Below are 18612 nucleotides of genomic sequence, written 5' to 3'. Positions count from 1 at the left end.
CTAATGGTGGCCTTGGTTGTGTACGTATGTGTGGGGCGGAGCTATCAAAATAGGGGCGAGACCCTTTTTGTGTAGGGGCGTGTTTTGGTGATTTCAAATGTCAACATTGGCTACCAGAAATCGCTTACCCCACCTTTAAAGTAACTAAAACTTAAAACTATATAGGCCTATTTAAAAAAACTAGAAATGACAAAAAAACACAACAGAATTACTAACACTTTAAAATTAAAATGAAAGCACAAAATATAAAAATAAAATTTAATTCAAAGTATTAATAAAAATTATAATAGTAAATGCAAAAATAAATAGTACAAATGTAATAGTCGGTGCTACTAAAATAATACAGATCTTTATCCAACTTTTATTTTCAAGTTTCTATTTTTATGTGTAATATCTGTGATTCAAAATAGGCCCAGAGTCGTAACGACCTAAACTGCAGTATGTTAATATTTTATTTGGATATTATTGATTCTGATAATTTTGCACTTTAATTACCAAATAAGTGTGTATTCCCTCAGGAAATATGTTCAACTTCCTGAGGTCCAGAGAAGAAGGGAAGAGGAAAGGAGACAGGCAGAGTACCGCTCCTACCGCCTCAATGCTCAACTCTTTAACAAGGTATTATAAAAAGGTTTTGGAGTAGGAGTTACACACAATAGCCCAGATACAGTGATATTGCCAGCTTTAAAATCAGTATTATTTCAGCAATTTCAGGTATACAAGTGACGAGTTTAATTAACCTTTCTAATGCATGTCTTCTTTCTCCTGCAGAAAGTCACTAATCGTGTGTTGGGAAGGAGAGCACCCTGGCAGTGATCCAGAATCCACCAACATTTCCAAAAGCCTTACTGTTCTTTGAATGTGACAGGTCCTGTGGGTGTTTTATATGGGGTGATATTTTATAATGGTTGTGTCTTTTGCAAGTGTTGTTAGATATATATGTGTGTTCGTATTTTAAGATGTGAGATTTTATATGATTGTGATTGTGTATTATTTATGGAGTTGCAGTGTTGGATTGTTTCATTATGACTATTATAGTCGCAAAATGAATTTTTATTATGTCTGTCTTTGCTAAATTTTAGAACTATTTTTATGAGGTGAATAAATAAGCAGCGATTTGTGAGAGCTTTTGTGTTTGTGTGCTATTTAAGTTGTAAAGCGCAAGTAGGTGAATGCTGATTAACAACAAAAATGGTTCGTATTTAATTTCTGAAATCGTGCATATCCAAAAAGAGAATGAGGCCACAATATAATGGTCATGTTCACTACAAAAAGATAATAGCTTTTTTACTCTAAAATGTACGTTATTACAATATGAAGTACATGTACACAATACATTACTGTAGTGCAGGCATTACATGGAGGGCTGCATTATGTTGATGGATATCAATAAAGAGAATTTTTCATCCGTATTTCAGTTCACATGTTTGATACAACATTCAAAATATTCTAAAACATATTGATTTAGAACTTGTTCTAAAATATTGTTTAAAAACGTGTTCTACTTAAAGATTAAGGATTTTATGGAAAATAAAAAGTTTCCAGCTTGTTACTGTATGGACCGACACATGTGACGTGTGACAGTCTCCATGACAACAGGTGTACACAAACTAATCCTGCAGGAGCAAATCACAAGAAATGCCGATTAAAAAAGGAAAGAAGGGAAAGAAAGCGAAGGGGTGAGTAAAAAACATATTGATCTGCCTGTTTATTTCGATATGCCCTTGCGTTTGGGGAAAAAAACCCGCGAAATCTAACGTTAGTCTTAAGAATTTGAAAAGTAGCCCATATCTGACTGCATAGATTTACTTTATGATTTTGATATTCGCCTTTCTCATAAGTATTTTTTAATCTAGAAAAGGAAAGAAAGACGGCAAGCAAGAGTCAAAACGAGATAAGGAGTCTGATACAGAGAGGGCTAAAGCAAACGCGGCTCTGTGGGAGGCCAGATGTGATCTGACGGAGGGTTCACGCGTGGAGTACCGTGAAACAGCGCGAAGACTGAGCAAAATCAACCAGCAGCTGACTGATCTACAGCACAACACTGAGAAGAACAGCATCGAGATCATCGCTGTTCTGAGAAACAAAGACTTGCTAAACGAGGAGAAGGTGTTTTAATGCATTTGAATGTTAAAGCTACATGACTTGACTAATGCGTGCTAGTTTTTGTCTTTCATATTGTTAAAGGGTTAATTTATCCAACATTGGAAACTCATCGTCTAATGACTCTCAGCGTTACAAACCCTTAAAAGTTTTGTTCATCTTTAAAACACAAATGAAGACGTCTGTCTGTACTTCCACTGAAAGTCCATTAACGTACACCAAAATGTTGATGCTTCCAAAAGTTTATAAAGAGGCCATAAAAGTAATCCATATGAATCAAGCAGTTCAATACAAAAAAGGAGGCACGCATTTCTTTATAAAATAGGTTTAATTTTATATAAACATTGATCAACTAACATATATATGGCACATAAATATTATAAAAGTAAATGCGTCACACTCAAGAACCAATGAGGTACTGTATGTTCTTGCACAAATAAAGTTGAGCCTCCTTTTAGCATATAATGCCCTATGTATGTGAATTGATCAATGTTTATATGTGAATAAAAGCCTAAATTAAAACTGTTCATCATCATATGAATTGATTGTCTCTTTAGAAGACTTGGATTAAACCGCATGATTCATATGGATTAATTTATGATCTCTTGATACATTTTTGGATGTGTCAGCGTTTTGATATAATAGACTTTTAATAGAGGGACTGAATGAAACGTCATTTGTGTTTCGAAGATGACATACAAACGTCTTATGGGTTTTGGAACAACATGGGAGTAAGTAAATGATGACTATTTTCACTTTTGGCGGGTAAAGTAACCCTATAAAATGATGTTTTCTCAGATAATGGCACTGGAACAACAAATACAGCTTGAGAAAACAAGAGCTTCTCAGGCAAAGGAGAATCTAGTAAGAAATGCCTTTCCTCCTATAGAAAAACGGATAAATTCATTCTTTGTTCTCATCATTGTGATTTGAGGTATATTTTGTCAGTTTAATGTGTTAAAACAAAGATGACAGAAAATACATCAATAAAAATTCATAAAATCCTGAAAATACAGTGTTTGAACTCATATAGAATTAAAAGTCATCCATTTAAATGAATAAATAGATAAAGTCATTAATTTTTTTTTTATTCCATCTACACAGCAACTGTATGCAAGTCAAAGATAATGATAATGCCATTTTTGTATAACTAAAAGTTCCTCTTTGTGAATATTAATTTGAACAAAGGCATTTATTTCATTAATAAAGGACAATATATAATAGATAATACTCAATAGATTCATTTTTATAATAAACACAGTTTCTCCAGTCCAGTGTTATTTTTAAAAAGGAACTGATCAGGTCACTCTTGTACTCACTGCCTTAATGCTGACTGCTCAGCGTTTCTCACTGATTGTCATCACAGGCCGCTCAGTACACGCTAAAGATCAATGAGCTGGAGGAGAAGTTTAAGAAGAGATCTAGCGAGTTCGACATGATTCAAGCGGAGCTTAAGATCATCAATGACTTCCTTAAGAAAAAGCCTCAAATGGAGCAAGAACTCAAAAATGTATAATTCATCCTATTTATTTCATGTACACCGATGCAGAGGTACTAGTATAAAGTGCTATGTCTGTTATAACATCACCATCGTTTTGTACAGATGAAAGAAACTATGGACAACGCAGATCTAGAACACAAGAAAACACTTGCAAGAATGGAGCAAAAGTTCTTCAATAATAAGGTACATATACAAACAACATTTCAACAAAATCTTCCTCATTCTCTCTCAGTGTCTCTCTCATTCTACATTCATTAGGTTCATCTAGAGAAGGAAGCTGAGCAAAAGATTGCTGTGCTTGCAGAAAGAGCTCACAATGAAGCCATCATGTAAGTATCTTCTCCATCTCTCCCAGTATCCCAGAACTACTACACATTTCTACCTGATGCCTTTGGAACTGTTTGTGAGATACATTTTGCATGAGTAAAATGAGATGACATCCTCCTTCTTGGCCCTATCAGACAGCTGGATGACGCATCTCGCTCAATGTTCAAGGAGAATGTGCGTCTAAATAAGGCATTGGGTTACCACATCAAAGAGGTGGAGGATGTGCGGAAAAGAAATGCAGCGCTGGCAGAAGAGAACAACATCCTTAGTTTGCATAAGGTAACACACACCATAGTTTTTTTTTTTTCTCTCTCAGTTTTTACTTTTATTTAGCAAGGATGCATAAAATTCATTAGAGGCGACAGTAAAGACTTTTACATTATTACTATTATTTTACATTATTACATTGTATTAGTTGTAAATTATGTATACTATATCAATTAATCATTAAAAATTATAATTACATCAACTTTCTTGTGCACCCACACAAACACACATATACACATGCACAAATTAAGTGAAATTTAAAATGATCTCAATTAGACCCTTGTCTGCTATAAAGCTTGCCTATGAAGGAGCAGACATTGATAATGACCACTTTCATTGGAACCCACAATTTTATTCATCCTGCAGGAGATGAGTCAGGACACCTCAAATGACACCATATCTAAGCTTGCAGCCCAGCGGACCACGGTTTCTGAGCTGAGGGCAAAGGTGTTCACACTGGAGCAGGCCCTGGCCAGCATGGTGGCTGAGTTTGAGTTAGAGAAGGCTGATAACAAGCAGCGTGCTGCAGTCAGGTCTCAGGCTGGTGGTGTAGAGCTGGACAAACTGCAGACGCTTCTGAGCGTACGGGACAGGGAACTGAGCCGAGTGAAGAGAATAGCCCGCAGCGTAGTGGAGCAACGCTCAGACATGGAGGTCCTCTTCCATGAGTCTCTGAACCACGTGAAACAGGAGATGCTAATGCACAGGTGCAATTCAGCGTTCATTCATTCACTCACTCTCTTTGCAAAAACAAACAAAAACACACCTTCACTGCAGCCTATTTGATGAAAGCAGTTTGAATGCACCCAAAATTCAAGATATACAGGGTCATTTCCACACATGACTTTTGTCTTATATTAATATCAAATGATATAGTTAAGCAGTATCACACGAGCAAGAGTGCTGTTTTTCTTGATTATCAGCACGATTGTGAATGTCGTGTTGATTTTATAAAACAGTTCATAAAGAATTGTTAGCATTTTGAGTTACATATTGGACACAATATTGTCTGGTTTTGCTTTATTCTTTTCTTTGAAAATTTCCAAATGAACTACAGCAGAACTGTGTTGTGTCTCCAACAAAGCACATCAGTGTTTCTTTTCTGAATGAATCCACATTTTGAACAAATCTTTTGAATGAATGACTCAATTACTCAACTTGTTCAGACAGTGACTTGCTACCACCTACTGGTGGTTTTAGATTTATATTTAAATGATCGTTTAAAGGGGACATCAGATGCCCATTTTCCACAAGTTGGTATGATTCTTTAGGGTCTTCATGAAAAGTCTATTTTTTTAATTAAAATTTCTCAATGGTAGTGTAAAAACAACACCCTTTTTACCCTGTCAAAAACAGCTCTGTTCACAGCGACCTGTTTAGATGCATTCCTTTTAAATGCTAATAAGCTCTGCTCACCCCGTCCCTCTCTTCCGTGGGGTGATGAGCCGTTTTCATGAGACTGTAAACTTTAGCTGCAGTTAGCTGTGGAACTTGCTAACTAGCACATTATTAGGAAAGGTGATTTGCAAAGATTCATTACAAAACATTATACTCACTTCTTCTGTAGGTGAGGCTGGATCACGAATGATTCGCACGAACATAAACGCACTTAGGTAGATCGGGGGCCGCATTCCCTTCAAAAACAAACGTAATTCACTGCGTCTTCAGCGGCTCAGATGTCAGGAGTAAATGACGACTGCTATGTTCATTATTACATCCAATAACAAAACACCTCAATCGCTTAGGAGCCTTTCTTGTCTACACCTGCTCTGGCGTCAAAACAATGGCGGACTGTTTACAGCTCACTCAGGGCGGGTCAATGCTAAAACAGCAGTGTTCGTCAATAGTCGTGGGAGGGGCCTTGGCCTGTGTGACGTCACTCTGCCAAGAATCTGTGAATGGCTTGATCTGAGACCGTGCTCATGATTTTGGGGGATTTAAAAAAAAGCACTGGGTGGATTTTTATCATTATAGGGTGGTTGTGTACACACTGCCAACACACATTTATGTTCAAACAACATGTAAAAGTTAATTTTGCATCTGATGTCCTCTTTAATTTCATTGCATAGCATATTTATATAATTGTTAATGCAGTGTAAATGCATTCAAGCCACCTATGAGCTGCATTAAACAGTCTGTGTAAATACATCTAAATGCCATTTCAGTTGCAGCTTCTGTGCCAAATAATTTTTTCTCAATATAGTACACCCCTAGTTCGTTCTAGAAATAAAAGTTAACAAGCAAGAGATCCAGGCTCCATTTTACTGCAAAACCTTCAAACTATTTTTAGATCAACTATATTATAAGCTACATTATGTTATCCAGACAGGAAGCCGAAGTGAATCGTAGCAGGCGGATGGATGAGTTCCTATCAGGCAGAACGGAGAACGCTCACATTCACACCATCAACAGAACACCCCACAGCACTTCCAGTGATATAGATGAGGCTGAAAAAGGGTGAGGGTCTTATGCTTATTTTGTTTTTTTTTAGACTATTTTTTAAAATTCTCTTCTGATGAAATGATAACTAAATGTGTCATTACCTGAATTATGCTTTTTCCATTAGCAAAACTGTCTGTGACAATGCTGTGTTATTTCATCAGCAATCTGAAGAAAGCCAAAGTGAACATATCAGAGATGGCCTGGGAGCAAAGAGAGAGAGTTCTCAGACTGCTCTTTGCTAAAATTAATAGCTTGAAATCGAAGTAAGTATTCATTATTATCTTACATATTACCATATTATCATTATTATCTTACAAAGATAAATCATAAATTTGTCACATGATATAATAAAAAAAAAATACATTTAAAACCCCAAGCTTATTTGCACCTCTCAGTTTATGTGTAACAAAAGCAGTTTCATAAATTTCAGGACACTGATTCAAAGGAGTAACTACATTGAGTGATGAGCATATCATCAGTCAGTAGATCTAGAGATCATTAGGATGGCTTTACAACATGACCTCCCAGCACACTGATAGTGCTGCTCATGTCGCACAACTAAATATAGAAGACTATTAATAGCTTCTCATACACACATACAGCAAAACAGCTGCTCAGCGAGCAAGCAAAGACTCCGTACAAACAAACCAAGATCTTCAAATCAAACCCTGACTTTAAAGGACACGTAAAGGTAAGAACTTAAGTTCAGAACTGGTTTATACTACAAATGAACTTGTGTAGACATTCCTCATTATTTTAAGCAGAATGGGAGATTTTCAAAACTTTGAACAAGACTTCTATCAGTCTGGATATTATATGGATGGTCAGCAGGAGGATGTATATGGCTATGATCCAGCCTACGTCAATCCAGACTACCATGAAGTGTGAGTGTAATGTTGCTTTAATATTTCATGTATTAATGTATATCAGCCAATGTGTTTCTGTGGGCAATTTAATTGTTAATTCATAATTTACTGTCTGATCATCAGTGATAGTTCCGCACATTTAGCAGATGAATATACCACTACAGCATCTTATACTGGACAGGTGTATCAGCCTGTAGTGCCACCGGAGCAAACAGAATATATAGACTCATATGAGGAAGAACCACCGCTCTTAGAAGGTAATAAAAATTATTTATTTGATCAGCAGAAAGCTGCTTGGTTAGAAAGTGTGCTGCATACATCACTGCACTAATGATAATAGAACAATGGAAAATATTCATGCAAAAGTTTGCAGATATTTCTGTAATGTGATTGCACCTTAAAGGCATAGTTCCCCCCAAAATGAACATTCTGTCATCATTTACTCGCCCTCAAGAATTTTGGTAACCAAGCAGTTGCCGGTAGCCATTCATTTCCATAGTATGGAAAAAATACTATGAATGCCGATGGCAACATGCAACTGTGTTATGAACATTCTTCAAAATATCCTTTTTTATGTTCAAAAGAAGAAAGAAATTGATACAAGTTTGGAACAACATGAAGGTCAGTGAATGTTGACAAAATTTTCATTTTTGGGTGGACTCTTTAACACTGAAAACTTGCATACTTTAGCTTTAGAAATTGGACATTGTATGCATTAATCAAACTTAACAGAAAATGTATGTTGAATGAAAAATGTGTGTATTTTTTCTCAGAGTTGGGCATTAACTTTGACCATATCTGGCAGAAGACTCTGACCGTGTTAAATCCACTGAAGCCCGCTGATGGCAGTATTATGAATGAGACAGACCTCACTGGGCCTGTTCTCTTCTGCATAGCTCTGGGAGCCACACTATTGATGGTACAAACTACATCCTGAACCTTTGTGAAACCATTAACTAGAGGTACACGGTGATTTGTATTGCACAGGGGAAGTGAAAGCATATGTAAGGTCCAGAGCATGTACCTGTGGATTTGTGTGTGTATTCTCTTGGCAGGCAGGGAAAGCACACTTTGGGTATGTGTATGGCATCAGTGCTCTGGGATGTGTGGGGATGTACATGCTGTTGAACCTGATGAGCAGTTACAGCATATCCTGTGGATGTGTGGCGAGTGTGCTGGGATACTGTCTCCTGCCAATGGTGGGACTCTCTGCCTTTGCTGTTCTTTATTCCCTTCAGTGAGTATCCATAACTGTATAGAAACATTTACCATTTCTTTGAGTGTTTTACAGCCACAACAAATAAAAAACCGTTTTAGACCACAACATATGTCCAAGTCTATTTACATTTTCCATACATTTTTAAACATAAAGGTTCTTAATTGGCATCTGTGGCCCATTCAGACCCATTCACACCAAGAATGATAACTATAACCATAAATATATTAGCATCTTAACCAACGCACTGTGGTACCGTCAGAATGAGAGTTCACAAAGCTGATAAAAGCATCACAATAATCTACAGGTAATCCACATGACTTCAGTCCATCAATCAACATCTTGTGAATTGAAAAGCTGTGTATTTGATAAGAAACAAATCCATTTTAACTTTAAACTGTCCCTTCTAGCCAAATCACGAGTTCATAATCCGTAATAACGAGCCATGTGAATTACTTGTGGATTATTGTGATGCTTTTATCAGCTGTTTGGACTCTCATTCTGATGGCACCCATTCACTGCAAAGGATCCACTGGTGAACAAGTGATGTAATGATACATTTCTCCAAATCTGTTCAGATGAAGAAACGAACATCTTGAATGGCCTGAGTGTGTGTAAATTTGAACCCTAACCCCAACCCCAAATTTTCATTTTTGGGTGAACAATTCCTTTAGATGCTCAAGTTCTTTAATACAGGATGGATTCTGATTGGCTGTTTTTATTATTGTTTTTCAGTGTTCTGAAAGTGATTGTAACCAAATTGTTCTTCTGTGTCATTATCATTATTGTTGTGGCGTGGACTCTGCTATTCCTTTAACTTTAGAACAGTTTTTAAAACTATGTCTTGATTTTTATCGTTATAAATTATCGTGCTTGGTGTGAACGGACCTTTTACATTCACTGAACCTGTTTAATAAAAAGTTCTTTAGTAGAAAATGGTTCTTTAAATTATTCAAATGTTCTTCACACTCATAAAAACATGGTTGTTTAAAGAACTGTTTACTGAAAACTTCTTTGGGGAGCCAAAACTTTAAAAAACCCTTTTTTGGAACCGTATTTTTAAGAGAGTATAATTTTAGGTATGTTGCATTTGAATAACAAGTGGCTTTTATTTTAATGCAGGGGGCTCTTGGGGACACTGTTGGCCTTGTTTGTGATTGGCTGGTGCAGTCTATCAGCTTCTAAGATCTTCAGTTCCACTCTTGACATGAGTGGGCAACAGCTGCTGGTGGCCTATCCCTGCGCTCTTCTGTATGGGGTCTTCGCTCTCCTTACTGTCTTCTGAAATCTCAACTACTATCACTCTAAGATCAGATGAAAATCCAGTTTGCACATAATTCACATTGCTTGTCAAAGTTGTGGCAAATCAAAGTTACTGTACATTTTTATCAGATGAATAAAAAACAAAATGCTGAAAAAACTTGAAGAGCTGGGTTAGCAAAATCATTTCTGATATTGGAATGCATGCATAATCTGATAGTGGATGAATAAAAAATTTATATTCCAAAAATTATTAACAAAAATAAAAAGGTTGGCGTGACTTTTTATTTTATTCTATTGCATTAAAACGTAAGAGATATGTATAAAACTTGATTACAACATGTTATTTTCTAAAAAAAACAAAAAAAAACACATTCATCACAATGAAAGGTCCAAATAAAGAAAAGGCACCTCAAACATAGGCAAAGAGAACATTCTAAGCAACCAGTTGACTTTACAGATCCCTTCAGTTCCTTTTTTCAACAAATGCTTTCGCAAAAAGTGAATATAAAATATATTTACAGAACGGCCGCTGTTCATCACTTTCACACGCTCAAGCCTGTTGCACATCCACCCAGGGTGACGTCCTAATTTGTGACCCAGCATCCTCTGCTGCAGGACATCCAGGGCTGTTTTCAGACAAAATCTCATGGACTTTTAGGCCGGTTCATAATAAGCGAATCCTTTGAAAGACACACATTATAGATTAATGGTGAAATAGTGTGAAACAACCTCTAATATTAACAAGTAACAACTGGCAAGTAACCTTTAGAGTCATAACTATGAACAAAACTGAAATTAACTTGTTATAGAATTAGCAAGATAAATATTTTGCGATTTCTTCAAGAGCAAGTAATATACAGGTTAACTACAGTAACATTACATTGGAAACACTATTTTTATACAAAAAATACATATTCTAGCAGTGAAGTTTGAACATCTAACTGAATTTATAACCAAATTTCTTTAAAACTCTTTGATCTAGAAGTTTCTACACAAATATAAATTATGCCTCACAAGTTTTAATTTAGTTTACATTTTTTTAATAAAGAATGAGTAGGTGTGTCCAAACTTTTTACTGGCTGTAACACTTGGTAACACTTTCACATTGTACTGTAATACTTCTTTATTATCTTATAATGCGTGATACTGTATATATGAAGTGGAGTAATAATTTTCCTATGAATTATGAAACTTTGTTGGGTGCATCTCATGAAAACACCTGGAAATCAAAAGGAAAAATAAATTATAGGCTACTCTGTATAAAATGCCTATATAGTCGTGCTTAATAACTGTCATAGCAACAATGCACAAAGATACAGTCTTTATTTTTCTAAGGATGTTAATGTAACTTATTTCTTGTGATTTTTAGGTGAAATATAACCTGGACATGTTATTCTGTAAGCATAGCCTCTTTCTTACAGCAATTAGTCGGTCATTAATCCTGAATGTCTTAATAAGGGTGATTGAGTTTCTTTTCCCAGCTATTAAAACTCACCCATCCATTCTCCTTTTCTTCTTTTAGGCCTACAGAAAAATCTTTACAGCAGTATAAATATCAATAAATATTTAATATAAATAAGTAATTATATTGCTCCAAATAAAACTTACCCCATACATTTTGGACAGGTTGTTAAACAGCACCTGTCCCGCGCTCACTTTATCCCTCACGCCCCGAATCGTTCCGTTCTTGCTGAAGATGTTCACGCGTTTTCCGGTGAAGAGCTTCTCCTTGGTTGCACTGGCGTACATGAGCAGCTCGTCCGGTTCGCTGCCGCTGTCGTCCGGTTCTGGCCCCAGCTGCAGGCCGCTCAGGTGGCTGTTGGCCTCCGTGATAACGGGCGAGTTTGCTCGCTCCGGCTCTGAGCTCGCAGTGGTGTCGGTGTCCGCGGAGTCTTCGAGCGCGTCTCTGAACACCTCCTTCAGGACGCGGCCGCTGTGCGCCGACGCCACGCGGAACCTCACTCTCCTCTCCGCTCGCTCCTCCTCAGCGCGGGATGTGCGTCGCTCCATTCTGCCGGCAAAGATCTACATTATACAAATTTTGGTTGCCTGAAACTAGAGTGTGCCCCAGGTAAAGTGCATGCCCTGACATTAAAGGTCTTGCCTGAACTTCAGATAAAGGGCTTGTGGCACGAGGGTGTCAATTCGACACCACATGCTTTAATATTTAATAAACGCTGTCCATGGAAACCGTGGAGACCGACTTGTGTTCTCTTATGAATAAAAGATAACTCACGTGTGGCTTAAAGAACATATTGTGTGTGTAAACTAATAACAAAAGCACCTAAAGTGTGAAATATTTTTTTTCCCTATTTTGACGATGCTTTGAATCATTGACTCCAGACAGAGGCCTGTTCAAGTTCATCTGTTAGTAATAGGCATAGTTATCTTGAAATATTAATAGTTTGATACTGATATGAAAATATAAATATCCTGCTTTTTAAATATTAATGTGCACTACCAGTGATAGGGGTAGGAAAAATGGTAGGCTATTATATTTAAAGTAGCCACAAAAAGTACTTGGAAACTTGAAAATGTCACACTTAAAAATACCAGAATAGATACAAAATATTGTATCTGTATTAAGTATTAACTGTATTAAGTATTTGGACATTTAATGTATATTAGGCTATACATACCTACAATGTTTGACCTTTTTTTTTTTTTTTTTTACAGTAACACATTGTCAACACAACACTGTTATTTTTACGAATATTCTTTTGCACCTTTTCATGTAGAATATTTCATCTATGTAATCTAAGATGTCAAACCAAATTATAAATATTAATTCAGCATATTTCCATTATTCATTTCTTTAAAAACGCTGAGGGGAAACTTGAAACTATGCAGAGGTGAGAAGTTCAATCCTAAATCTAAGCAAAACGGGAAGCATTTTGATTGTACTACATAGCCTATTTATATTGAGCGACCATATGTGCTACAGATATTGTTGAAAAAAATTGTTTTGGGATAATTTGGTAACTTTTCCTCATTTTTTCTCTCTATATCAGAAGTGATGTCGAGTTGTCGACCTATGAATTGAGCACTGGACTGCGATGTTGTTACCCAGTGATGGCACTAGATGGCGATGTGTCTTCGAGGCACAGTGCGTTGCTCTTAATAACTTCATAGAGCAAGACAATCCGGAACAACAACACGGAGGAATCTGACGGCGTGGGATCTGAACCAACAGATTATTCAACGCTTGCACAACTGAAATGAACTGTTTTGACGTCTTATGAACTGGAAGAGATTAGTGTCTGCGGCTGGCGAACCAGTATTCTCATACTAATGCAAACTGGTGTGTTCAAGGCATAAATTCATATAATCATATTAGACATAATAACCTCTGAGCAAAATAACAGCCTCTTTTGTATTATCATTCTGTTTTCAGTGCTTAAATCAAATTAAATCCGTTTAAAAATGCAGTGAGCGGTATCGTGAGTTTAGACAAAATGTATTATAACAGCTGACACTCGAATAAGGCATTTCAATACTCCCCAAATCTGAAAATTCTCCAATAGAAAGCTTTAAAAAAAAGTCTTTATAGATGTCATCTGTTGTGAGTTATATACCCTCAAACCGATTATAGTCCAAACCTCTTATATCTGATAATCTGACTGCTGTTCTCATTTTCCACGTGATATTTGTCTGAAATCTCTTCATGTGTTTTGATCAACAGGTTAAGATGTCATTATGGGTGGCACCTTTGGGACGAGGTGTGGACTGCCTGCAGTCTTGCTTTGTCTGGCAGCTCTCCTCTGCGCCAATCTGCTGCTGTATTTCTACCTAGATGCCCTGTATCAGGACACTAACCCTCTCTCAGCACATACGCAGTGCCCGCTTCGCCACTTTAAAGTGGGCACCATGACCACCTGTACCCCTTGGCTTCAGTGCCCCGAAATTCGTGCTGAGGTCCGCCATGTGAAGCTCATTGGACAAGGGGCTGTGAAGAAGGTGAGTTTGGCTGCAACTAATGATTATTATATGTACATCCAAGATGTACAGTGGTGTCCAAAATGATTAAAACACTAGTATTTTCACCAGTTAAAAAATGGTTTTAGGTCAGTTATTTCTATCTTTTGCTGTAGTGTGTCAGTAGGAAATATCACTTTACATACTGTTTCTTGAAGCATCTTGGAGACGTTGCCACAGTTCTTCTGGATTTAGTCTGTCTCAGTTTGTTTTGTTTCTTCATGTCATTCCAGATCAGATCTCTGTGTGGAGCACTGGCTGTTGTCAGACTCCTTATGCAAACAAAGTCTCACTGGATTATTACAATTAATGGCAAAATGAATGTTTGGAAATGTAAACTGATATTTCCTACTGACACACTACAGCAAAAGATAGAAATAACTGACTTAAAAACATTTTTTAGCTGCTGAAAATACTAGTGTTCTAATAATTTTGGCCACCACTGTAGTAGGTGACTTTCCTTCTTCAGTAGATCACTAAATATGATTTTTAGCTTAACCCATGGTCCTTGGTGATTCATAAAATGCAAGACAAGAAACACAAAACTACTACCTGCAGCTCCTGATGATTTATCGCGGTCTTCTGAAGCAAAACGATTGGCCTGTTCAAGAAAATCAACATTATTTATAACATTATTACTTGTAATCGAGTAAATTATAAGGGAACTGTAATACATCTTCTGAGACTTATACTGATGTATGATTGTGTTTTCTAGGTTTATCTGTCCGAGTGGCGAGGGCAGAAGGTGGCGCTCTCCATCTTGTCATCGGAGCAGTATACAGATGATTTCCTCCATGGACTGTCAATGCTACGTGCCTTGCAGAGCGCCCACGTCGTGACGCTTGTAGGGGCGTGTGAAGAGGATGGTGTGTTTGTTACAGAGTATCACCCTCTGGGATCAGCACTGACGCTCGATGCCACCCTCGTGCAAGACCGATATCGCTGGCGAAACTCCTGCCATACTCGACTACAGCTGGCCATAGACTACGTCGCCTTCCTGGCGTACCTGCACAGCAGTCCGGTGGGCATCCGAGTCATGTGTGACTCCAACGACCTGCACAAAACTCTCAGCCAGTTTCTGCTCGCATCCGACATGCGTCTGTTGGCCAACGACCTGGATGCGCTGCCTGAGGTGGAGAGGGGACGTCGAGGGGTGAAGTGCGGTCACCATGAGCTCACCGGGGACTTCGTTGCTCCTGAGCAGTTGTGGCCTTACGGCGAGGATGTGCAGTTCTCAGATGAAGCCATGCCTGGTTACGATGAAAAGACGGACATCTGGAAGATTCCAGATGTGACACGTTTCCTATTGGGGAATGTCCTGGGAAGTGATGTCATCCATTTTCACTTGTTTCAGATCTACACAGAGTGTAAGAGGAAGGAGCCTCACATGCGGCCGACGGCGCTTGAGGTCCTCAGTGTGTATCGCTCTGTCTACGACAGCATGATAGAGAGTCAATCACAGAGAGTTAGAGATATGTTGTAGAGCATAATGGTCATTAAAGGGATAGTTCAACCAAAAATGAAAATTCTGTTCTCATTTACTCCAAACCTGTATGACTTTCTTTCTTCTGTGGAACATAAGAAGATAAGAAGATATTTTGAGAAATGTCCTTATAATGTAAGTCAGTAGTGGTCACCAAAACTGTTTGGTCACAAACATTCTTCTAAATATCGTTTCTGTGTTCCACAGAAGTCAGTCAGTACAGGTTTGGAGTAAATGAGAACAGAATTTTCATTTTTGTGTGAACTATCCCCTTAAGATAGCATTGCAGTTCAATGGGTTTTGTCATACTACATTAAAGAATATGCAGCAAATGTATGACAGCAACATCCAGCAGAGGATGAGATGCAGCATCTCAGGGCTTCAGATCTGAATCCAGCTTCAAATTCTTACTTATGCTGAGTCTGACTAAGACATTTTGTATAACTATACCTCATAGAAGTTCTTTTCAGTTAAGTGAATAGAGCTTACCTTACTGATGCAGTGATTGAATATGTGGCGTAAGTGTGGATCTTATTTTAATATTAATAAGATATTGATTATCATTCTTAAAACGAACCTGCTTTTTGTTCTCTTTCAGTATTTGGAAGCCTTTAATAAATAATTTTCCCAAGAACACTGATTGTGTTGTCAGTATAGTATGAGAGGCGCTTTAGAAACGCTGCTTCTTGAAGCTTTGAAACACTGATCTTTTGTTTCGAATCAGTGGTTTTGACATGATTGCAGAACATATGCTATGGATTCGAAACATTCCACAAAATTCAGATGTTTCGCTGCTAGATGGTGTTGATCTGGTGAACCCATGAACTAATGGTGATCTTGGATTATAACAAAGTCCATTTAAAAAAGTCTATAGTCTTTGGTCATAATGTATAGAGCCAAGGCTAGTCATGGACAGGGTGAGCTGAGCCCACCCAATCAGTACTTAGGCAAAGGCAGCGGTAATATTTATTCATTAATTTATTTATTATACGATTTGTGCATGAAAACAATCTGAGCTCCACCGAAAATCACGATGTTACTGTCTCGTACAGGCGCATTTATCAGATATGAGCGACTTTGTGACAAGCCCACAAGCACTTCTGATAGGAAGCATGTATTTTAATCTGGCTTGGCACATATTGGTGTATTTATGGTACATATTTAAATTTAACACATTCAAAAAAATATAAAGTCTTTTTAAGTTAGAAATACTTTTTATATATATATATATATATATATATAGTCTAAAAAGTCTTAAAACAAACAAAGAAAGCAATCAAAGCTGTGTCACTATCCAGTTCGCTTTTAATTTATGCAGAGAAGGAACCGGAAATACGTAGTCTGTTGTATCCGCACACATCCGCAGCACACTTGTGTATGTATTAATGGATGTTTAAGCGGTTTCTGCATACGTTGCAAGACGGCCTGGCTCGTAGGTCCAGTGCCTGTCCGCAAGCCGCAGGAGGGTGAGTTTGGGTGAGCCTCAAAACGGAGCCGCCAGCAACATTCGTGCAACAATGAGCTCGGGACAGCCGAGCGACAGCGAGGAGCCGCGCGCAGATCCGCTGCGCGAGGAGGAGAGCGATGAAGACAGGTGCTCCAACAGAACATCCTCTCCGCGGGCGGGCCGCGGAGGCGCCGGGACGCAGGGCAGCTGGAGACTCGAGGCGGCCGCGGACGGCGGGACAGGCTCGGGGGGCAGGGGCTCGAGCGCCTGCGACTCTCTGTTCGCGTGGATTTGCAGGAGGACAGTCCGCAGGGGGCCGTTTGTAGACCCCGCGCGGGATCATTACCGTACCATGACACGGCTTTATTCGTCCATGAGCCCGGCTACGGATTCGGTGAACCTCAGTACACAAACCCACGGAGCTGTCTTCAACTTGGAGTACTCGCCAGACGGGTAAGTGTTGTCCCGTTGTCTCTTCAGTTATGTGCACTTTTGACTACTTGGCATTAAAACAAATCTACTTTTTACGATTATTTCCAAATGCATTCTTTGTTAAAACATTCATATGTGCTGGAATAAATGCAAACTTTCAATGGAACACTTTGCATTAACTTGCTGATACCGTGAGTTAGCTAGCAGTCAAGTAGTTTTAAATGCATAAAAATCAAGAAAGAAATCAGTTCGTTTCAGGGGGGAAAAATTAAATACTGGTTGAATTGGTAATGACAACCACTCTAAAGTCATGGGGAAAACACACAAATGAATGACATTTCTGGGCCCGTATTCACAAAACATTTTATCTTACCACTAAGAGTTCTCCTAAATAGCAGTAAAAGTTTTTAGCAAAGAGTTTTCTCTTAAAACCTATTCACAAAGCTGCTGAGACAAACTTTTACTAAGGAATAGAGAGAAGTCTTAAGCTAAGAGTAAGGGGGTGGGGTTGACCTCCTTGCTATGGATGATGTCAGCATGCTTACTAACTATGCACACAGTGATTGGCTGATAGTGTCTGTCAGAGATTTATTCATAGAAATATTTTAGAGTAAAGATAAAGGTTTAAAAATAAAAATGTTGCCACATTCAAATAAAGATTTTAAAATGCAGGCTAAGAGTCACTAATTAAACAAGTATGTGTTCAGCAGCTAATTGTCAGCCTCTTACATGTATGCTTCTCATAATTAGTGAATATGCATATAAACAGCCTTTTAATTAACAGAGTAGAATAATCATGACTGATAGTAAGACATACAGACGTAAAAGAAAACTAAACTGGGCACAAGCACAGCTGTTACTTCTTGCCCAGCTGGTTAATGAAAACAAGGACATAATCAAAGGAAAATTTGGAGTTGGGATAATCTTCAAAACCGAAGGTGATACCTTTTATAAAAGCTCATTATCGTCAAATATTTCTAAAATGTTTACGTTCCGAGGCAGATTGCCAGCAACAGCCATTTTAGGATAGTTTGTGACTTAGGAGACCTCTTCACTACTCCTAACTTTTCACAGATTTAGGAGCTAATTTTAGCGCTAAAATGCTATGTGAAATACGTTTAGATCAAAAATTTAGGAGTCCTACATTTAGGACTGACACGCCCATTATTTTTAAGATTTTCTCCTAAATCTACTTTTAGCCTTAAGATGTTTTGTGAATACGGGCCCTGGGCTCTGTGAAGAATTTCAGTCAGGTTTCAGGCCCCATCATAGCACAGAAACTGCACTTGT

The 18612-nt window shown here is 38.0% G+C and overlaps 6 protein-coding genes across 9 annotated transcripts in view; 5 read left to right on the top strand and 1 right to left on the bottom strand.

The window, feature by feature from the left end:
* Nucleotides 1-1131, top strand: part of LOC107733682 (uncharacterized) — an 18416-nt gene extending 17285 nt beyond the window's left edge. For both annotated transcript variants that reach the window (XM_016545413.1, XM_016545412.1), the window contains exons 17-18: nt 519-618; nt 772-1131. In XM_016545413.1, the coding sequence (XP_016400899.1) occupies nt 519-618; nt 772-816 (145 nt within the window). In that variant the 3' untranslated portion in view covers nt 817-1131. The remainder of the gene's footprint in view (nt 1-518; nt 619-771) is intronic.
* A 475-nt stretch (nt 1132-1606) lies between these two features.
* LOC107733688 (basal body-orientation factor 1-like) lies at nt 1607-6907 on the top strand. The gene is made up of 10 exons (XM_016545419.1): nt 1607-1679; nt 1857-2109; nt 2902-2967; nt 3470-3613; nt 3707-3787; nt 3863-3933; nt 4066-4210; nt 4565-4905; nt 6524-6655; nt 6802-6907. The coding sequence occupies exons 1-10, from the start codon at nt 1639-1641 to the stop codon at nt 6905-6907; spliced, it is 1380 nt and encodes a 459-aa protein (XP_016400905.1). The 5' UTR covers nt 1607-1638.
* Nucleotides 6908-7187: 280 nt separating this feature from the next.
* LOC107733692 (protein YIPF7-like) lies at nt 7188-10060 on the top strand. Of its 3 annotated transcripts, none has more exons than XM_016545428.1 (6): nt 7188-7331; nt 7405-7524; nt 7636-7763; nt 8280-8425; nt 8562-8743; nt 9845-10060. In XM_016545428.1, the coding sequence occupies exons 2-6, from the start codon at nt 7406-7408 to the stop codon at nt 10005-10007; spliced, it is 738 nt and encodes a 245-aa protein (XP_016400914.1). In that variant the 5' UTR covers nt 7188-7331; nt 7405; the 3' UTR covers nt 10008-10060. The 3 variants fall into 3 exon arrangements, with proteins under 3 accessions (XP_016400914.1, XP_016400912.1, XP_016400913.1); XM_016545426.1 differs by having other exon boundaries at nt 7630-7763; XM_016545427.1 differs by having other exon boundaries at nt 7313-7331; nt 7402-7524; nt 7630-7763.
* A 455-nt stretch (nt 10061-10515) lies between these two features.
* On the bottom strand, nt 10516-12038 carry LOC107733694 (glutaredoxin domain-containing cysteine-rich protein 1-like). Its single transcript, XM_016545430.1, has 2 exons — nt 11594-12038; nt 10516-10665 (listed from the first exon to the last, which is right to left on the bottom strand). The coding sequence occupies exons 1-2, from the start codon at nt 11993-11995 to the stop codon at nt 10630-10632; spliced, it is 438 nt and encodes a 145-aa protein (XP_016400916.1). The 5' UTR covers nt 11996-12038; the 3' UTR covers nt 10516-10629.
* Nucleotides 12039-13150: 1112 nt separating this feature from the next.
* On the top strand, nt 13151-15486 carry LOC107733691 (protein O-mannose kinase). Its single transcript, XM_016545425.1, has 3 exons — nt 13151-13286; nt 13668-13942; nt 14676-15486. The coding sequence occupies exons 2-3, from the start codon at nt 13682-13684 to the stop codon at nt 15441-15443; spliced, it is 1029 nt and encodes a 342-aa protein (XP_016400911.1). The 5' UTR covers nt 13151-13286; nt 13668-13681; the 3' UTR covers nt 15444-15486.
* A 1225-nt stretch (nt 15487-16711) lies between these two features.
* The window catches only part of LOC107733687 (DDB1- and CUL4-associated factor 10-like), a 7780-nt gene continuing 5879 nt past the window's right edge, over nt 16712-18612 (top strand). The window contains exon 1 of the mRNA XM_016545418.1: nt 16712-17343. Within this exon, the coding sequence (XP_016400904.1) occupies nt 16961-17343 (383 nt within the window). The 5' untranslated portion in view covers nt 16712-16960. The remainder of the gene's footprint in view (nt 17344-18612) is intronic.

Source organism: Sinocyclocheilus rhinocerous, unplaced genomic scaffold (assembly GCF_001515625.1).
Source record: "Sinocyclocheilus rhinocerous isolate Xijiao unplaced genomic scaffold, SAMN03320098_v1.1 scaffold789, whole genome shotgun sequence".
Lineage (NCBI taxonomy): Eukaryota > Metazoa > Chordata > Actinopteri > Cypriniformes > Cyprinidae > Sinocyclocheilus > Sinocyclocheilus rhinocerous.
The sequence above is the reverse complement of the archived record's forward strand: the minus strand, read 5'-3'. Positions and strand labels throughout refer to the sequence as shown.